This window comes from Panthera onca, chromosome B2 (genome assembly GCF_046562875.1).
Source record: "Panthera onca isolate mPanOnc1 chromosome B2, mPanOnc1 haplotype 2, whole genome shotgun sequence".
Classification (NCBI taxonomy): domain Eukaryota; kingdom Metazoa; phylum Chordata; class Mammalia; order Carnivora; family Felidae; genus Panthera; species Panthera onca.
The window spans coordinates 136,220,215-136,226,802 of NC_138343.1; the positions used below are offsets into that span (position 1 = coordinate 136,220,215).

General features: G+C 44.1%; 1 protein-coding gene across 3 annotated transcripts in view; it reads left to right on the forward strand.

The window, feature by feature from the left end:
- The window catches only part of ESR1 (estrogen receptor 1), a 376,799-nt gene extending 371,706 nt beyond the window's left edge, over positions 1 to 5,093 (forward strand). For all 3 annotated transcript variants that reach the window (XM_060616918.3, XM_060616917.3, XM_078447465.2), the window contains one exon: positions 573 to 5,093. In XM_060616918.3, the coding sequence (XP_060472901.1) occupies positions 573 to 807 (235 nt within the window). In that variant the 3' untranslated portion in view covers positions 808 to 5,093. The remainder of the gene's footprint in view (positions 1 to 572) is intronic.
- The last annotated feature ends 1,495 nt before the right edge of the window (positions 5,094 to 6,588 follow it).

Genomic DNA, 6,588 nt, shown 5'->3' on the forward strand with positions numbered 1-6,588 from the left:
CTCTCTCTCAAAAATAAATGTTAAAAAAAAAGATTTAGGGGGAGAGCATCCAGGCAGAGGGAACAGAAAGGACAGATACCTGAGTCTGGGAGTAAAGAGCTCAGTTTCTTCAAGCTCTTTCTTAGAAAGCTCAGCAGAAGTAAAGAGCATGAGCTAGGGGAGAGAGGCCGGGGGAGCTAGGAGAGGTAGATGGAAGCACATCAGTTAGACCTTGCAGAGCATGGAAAGAAATTTAGAGCGTATTCCTACAAAATGGCGAAGAGCTGGAACATTTTAAACAAGGGAAGTTCTTGAACTGTTCTACACATTTAAAAACCTCCCTCCTACATGACTAGAGTGACTGGATCGTCTCCATTCTCTTGTTAGATGCAATAGCGGGGAACAGAACCTCATTTGAGTCAGTGGAAGGAAGTCGCCCGCATAACAAATCCTGGAATGGCTCTTTCAACAGGGACAAAGATCGGCATGCCGGTGTCTTTGGAGTTTCCCTAGTTTCCCCTTCCTTGGAGTCTCGGCAGGCCTCGAGCTTGCGACGCTCTAAAGCGGTCCCCTTTGTGTCTTCCCACCTGCAGTAACAAAGGCATGGAGCACCTGTACAACATGAAGTGCAAAAACGTAGTGCCTCTCTACGACCTGCTGTTGGAGATGCTGGACGCCCACCGCCTGCACGCCCCAGCCAACCGGGGGGGTGCACCCATGGAGGAGATGAACCAGAGCCAGCTGGCCACCACGGGCTCAACTTCAGCACATTCCTTGCAAGCATATTACATCACCGAGGAGGCGGGGGCTTTCCCCACCACAGTCTGAGAGCTCCCAGGCTCCCCCAAGGTCCTGAGAATCCCTGCAGCATGTTACCCACGTCATGCATCGCGATAGCAGAGTTCTACGCGCACTCCGGCATGCATCCGCCATCGTGGCTTCCTAATATGAGTGGCCATCCGTCTGCTTGCTCAGTTCTTAGTGGCACGCCTTCTTTTGGGAGCAGCCAAAGGGATTCCAGGGCTAAATTCTTTGTAATGGCTCTCTCTGCCCCCTTTGCTACATTGCTAAGCATGAGGATTCTGTAACTTTTCATGACTGAACTCAGTCTATGAGCTGGGACTCAGGTGACTGTGCATTTAAGCTACTCGTTGAGACCCAGGCCTGGAGAGTGGACATTTCATCTCTGTGAAGCGTTCACTGGCTCTAAGAAAAAGCCACAGGAACGGCGTGGCAGTGGCTCCTTTAATTGCTGACTTGGAGAAAGCTAGGTCAAGGGTTCATTATGGCATCATCTTGTATTCCTATAGTAACGGCTCGTTTTATTAAAGTAATACCTTAAAGCTTTTGCTCTGTTGCATGGCTGTAGGCAGAATGTTCAGTGATTGTCTATTCATTTGCCCTATAGGAATACAAGATGCCCACAGAGAAGGAAGGTCCCCTAACTGTCAAAACTTTGTCAACTTAATACACTGCACCTTCAGATTTGCTGAATGCTCCTCCACTGGTTTTTGAGAACACTATGTACACACAGGTCATGGGTTCCAGTTAATTCTCGCTTCCCATGGACCCATCAACAGCAAGTTGATCCCAATTAAGTCACCTCTACATATACCAGTTTCCCATTGAGGGATAAATTCTTGTGTTTTGTTTGTTTTGTTTTGTTGTTTTGTTTTGTTTTGTTTTCATTTGATGAGAGAAAGCCCTCTCCCCTCAGGACTTGCAGTAAATCCGCTTCAGGACCTGTTCTGGTGTGGTCTCACACTTGCCAGCAGAGGGCGCTCTACTCGGATCTCCCTGGTGTGTGACTTCACACGGAAGGTGAATTAGTCGCTTGTAGTGCCCAGCATATGGCCAAGAACAGTTCAAAAGAGTGGACACCCTGGTGACACTTTTAGCCCTGGGGAACTGGGGTAAATAGTAAATGTGCATGATTATTGTAAGTCTTGGAGAACAGGAGGGCAGAAACCAGATAAACCTGAGAGGCTCATGGTGGACGTGCACAGGCCACAAGTACCCCCGAGAGCCCCTGGCAGGCCCCATGTGCACTCTGGGGCTGCCCTGGGATCCGTGGGAAGCCCTTCTGTCCTTGCCACCCTGGCTGGCAGCAGCAGCAGTAGAAAGCCACATTCCTGAGGTTTTCCCAGCACACTTTGGGGTGACGGGGCCAGAGGGCCGGGATCAGAGACACCCTACTGGGGTTGCCGGGGACCTGGTCAGCCTACGTGTGTTCTTGGTTGTCTAGAGCTCATCCAACAACCAGGGTTTGGCCTTGGGGAAAAAACTTCCCCCAAAGCTCATTTCATCCAACTTCATAAGCCAAGCACGCGTGTCTAAAGTTGGGCCATAGGAGTCCGTTGACCTATAGGCTAAACCAGAAAGGCTCGCTGGGGCCACAGGGCAGTCTTCCCCAGGCCTTTGCATCTCCAGAGCCAACTATGGGTCATCTCTTCTACTCAGCAAAAAAGTAAGTCTGGTTTCCTCCAGTGACTTCAGTTTCTATGATTTGAACCCCATTGAGAGGTGATGTGTTAGCCAACAACACAGCCAAGCTTCGAGGGCATCTCTTGGGACGCCTGTTTCAAAAGGTGGATTTCATTCATTTTTGATTACTTAGTAAGCGATCACCAAAGGACTGGGAACCTGGGAGGGCCAAAAAAAAAAAAAAAGTTAAGTTTTTTTTTTCATTTTATGTGCATCCGAATTTAGGGGCAATTTTGTGTATCTGCAGTAAGGATATGTTTAGAACATAATTCTTTTGTTTTTGTTTAAGAAGCACCTTATGTAGTATAATATATTTTGTTTTTGAAATTACAATGCTTGTTTATCAGACAATTGAATGTAGTAATTCCGTTCTGGATTTAATTTGACTGGGTTAACATGCAAAACCCACGAAAAATATTTAGTTTTTTTTGTAGAGCTACCTTGTCATGTATGCGGTCGTTGATGCCTAAGGCCTGGTGATTATTCATTTAAATGAAGATCACATTTCATATCAACTTTTGTATCCACAGTAGACAAAATAGCACTAATCCAGATGCCTATTGTTGGATATTGAATGATAGACAATCTTATGTAGCAGAGATTATGCCTGCAAAGGAAAATTATTCAGGGCAGCTAATTTTGCTTTACCAAAATAGCAGTAGTAATATTTTTGGACAGTACCTATGGGTCAGTGGGTTCTTTTTAATGTTTATACTTAGATTTTCTTTTAAAAAAATAAAAACAGACAAAAAAATTCTAGTACTATAGATGATGTAATACCAGCTAAATCCAAACAATAATAAAGTGGAGGGTTTTACATTATTCATCTAATGTGTTTGTATTCATGTTAAGATACTACTACATTTGAAATGGGCAGAGAACACCAGATGGTTGGAGTGTTAGCCCAGGAATCTCAAATAATTTTAGAAATCTCTTCTTATTCTTATTTGAAGTGCCACTAATGGACAGCTGACACTTTGCAGCTGATACTGCTGTTGGGGGTAGGGAACATGTTGTCTTCCCCACCCCCTCCACACTCGGAGGCAATTTAAGTTTTGAAAGACATGATCAACCTGGGGTTAGGGTAGGGTGGGGAACTAGGGTCAGGAATTTGGAGAGTGGAAAATACGGTAATAAAAGCCTTGAAAGTATTTTGAGGCAGATCGATACTGGCACCTGGGGTATGCACCGGGGTTCTGTATTCCACTCGTGTCCTGTAAACTACAAATGACAGCCATTTCTAAAATGGCAGCTGGAATTCTATGGAAGAAGAAGCGTCATCCACGGTCTAAGGTCTAAGTCTAAGGAACTGCTAGCGGTCTATGGTTCTTTTGGCCATTGCCAAGCTCCAGGCTTGCAGTTTACTATGGTAATGATTCCTTAATGCTGTCATGCAACAATCAGAGAGGCTAGTTCATCCAAAGAGAAGACCCTACGTCGGTCGCAAAATCCAGTCCCTAAGGAAGTTCAGTCATTGGTTAGATTTTCCTGTTAATCTTGCAAGGCCGTCTAACCATGCCATATCCCATGCCTTCTGGGGGCTGAACAAATAAGGGACTTACCGATAACTTACTCTTGATCACATTAAGGTGTTCTCGCGTGAAAATCTTATACATTGAAATGGCCACTGATTTAGGCCTTCGGTTTAGAAACCAATTCCAAATCCCTTCCTATTCATATGTTCCTACTCTGAGATGGCCTGTGGATGCCGGGAATGGTCACTAGGACCGTAGTAATGTCTAATATTCACAGGCAAATCTGCTTTGGGAAACTAGTTACTTGGAAGGCAAATAGAGTTGTATAGTAGTTTATGAGGCAACCACGATTCTTTTCAGTACAAGGCTTGGGGGGATGGTCCAGACCACACTACACTCTTCCCAGGTGAACTCCCTGAAAACTTACTCTCAACTGGAGCAAATGACTTAAACTGTGGTTGGTCCCAAATATTCATCTTTTCATTAGTGTGATTCCTCTAACTGCATTTCCTTTTCATCTGGATTAGAGTGAGTGTGGCCTCTTTCTAAGTCGTTCAAAACTGTTTTCTAAGTAATCGCTGCCTCTGTTATGGCACTTCAATTTTGCACTGTCTTTCAGAGATTGAAGAAAAATTTCTATTCTTTTTTTTTTTTTTTTTGCATCCAAATGTGCCTGAACTTTTTAAATATGTAAATGCTGCCATGTTCCGTATCCATCTTCAGTGTCTTTGTACAGAGCTGTGTACCCTGGAAACAACATTCAGCCCCATGAGCAGGTGCCTGAAATGTGGACCCCTTTGCATTTACAGAGAGGTCATTGGTCATAGAGACTTGAATTCATAAGTGACATTATGCCAGTTTATGTTCTCTCACAGCTTATAAACAATGCTTTTTGTACACAACATATTCTTCAATGTAGAGCTCTTGTTTTATGGGAAAAGGCTGAAATGCCAAATTGTGTCTCACGGTTTAATATGCCTTTTCGCTGATGCATACTATTATCGATGTGATTCTGTTTTGTTGCAGCTTTGCTTTGTTTAATGAAACACAATTGTAAACCTCTTTTGCACCTTTAAAAAGTAAGGAGTCCAGTGGGATGCTCAAGCACCTGTAAACAATTTTCTCAATCTGTTTGATGTTCAAATAAAAAATTAAACAAATGACAACAGGCTTGTTTTATGTAAACTCCCTTCTTGCTAACGGCTCACCACCGACTGCCTCAAATCAAGGTGATGGAATGCATCTGAAGAACACAGTGACTCTTAAAGATCAGTCTGATGCCAGGATCCCTCTCGCCAGGCCTAGGAGGAGGTGTGTGGACACTGGAGGCAGGCAGACTGGCCTCACTGCTTGGGTCCACCACATATGAAGTTTATGATCATTGGCAATGAGTTTTTCAGAGCCTCCACTTCCTCATCAACAAAACGTGATAGTGACATCTAATTCACAGGGTAGTTGGGAGGATTCTATGAGGTGCTTCTTAAAATACTGGTTGTTTTCTAATAGCTAACCCTATCACATCCCCTGTGAGGGGGAAGAAAGAATCTTGAGAGTGGCTACTTGTGAATGAAAGAGTGTGAATGAACAATCCGAAACTTACATAATTTGCTCAAAACCCTCTCCCCATCATGACGGTAAGACAGGAATGACCAGTGCATCCCCACCCCATCCCACCTCTGGTTTCCATTTTAGGACTCCCCTCCTTTTTTAGAGCTACCTGCAGGCTCCTTTTTTTTCCCTTTTCTCTGTAATTTAATGGATGAGGTGGGGGGAAATAGTGTGACTTACTAAGGGGCAACATGATACAATAGTACAGGCTCTACAGCTAGGTTACTCAGTTGGAAGACTCATTCTCCCATTTATGGTGTGAACTGGTGCCAAGTAATTGCACAGTGCCTCAGTTTCTTCTCCTGTAAAGAGAGAGAAAGAACAATGTCACCTGCCTTGAAGTGTGGCTGTGAAGACCAGATGGGGTAACTCATGGAAAGCACTTAAGCACAGTGGCTGGCACAGCTTCTCCCTCCCCTGAGGCCTCTCCTCCCACATGTCTGCACTCACTTCTTCATTAGAGGGACTTTACGTTATTCACATCGTTGAGTCTTTTTGATACTCAAGAAGCTCTTTTGTATTCTAGTTCTATCATCCCTGGGCAAGTTATTTGAACCCAATTCTCCTTGTTTCCTCATGTCTAAAATGGACGGCTCAGGAAACAACAGATGTTGGTGAGTATATGGAGAAACAGGAACCCTCTTGCACTGTTGGTGGGAATGCAAACTGCTGCAGCCGCACTGGAAAACAGTGTGGAGGTTCCTCAAAAAATTAAAAATAGAGCCACCCTATGACCCAGCAATAGCACCACTAGGAATTTATCCAAAGGATACAGGAGTGCTGATTCACAGGGGCACATGTACCCCAAAGTTTCTATCAGTGCTATCGGCAAGAGCAAAATTATGAAAAGAAGCCAAATGCCCCTCAACTGATGAATGGATAAAGAAGATGTGGTTTATAAATACAATGGAATACTACCTGGCAATGAGAAAGACTGAAATCTTGCCGTTTGCAACATGGATGGAACTGGAGGGTATTATGCTAAGTGAAATAAATCAGAGAAAGGTACCACATGTTTTCACTATATGTGGAATTTGAGAAA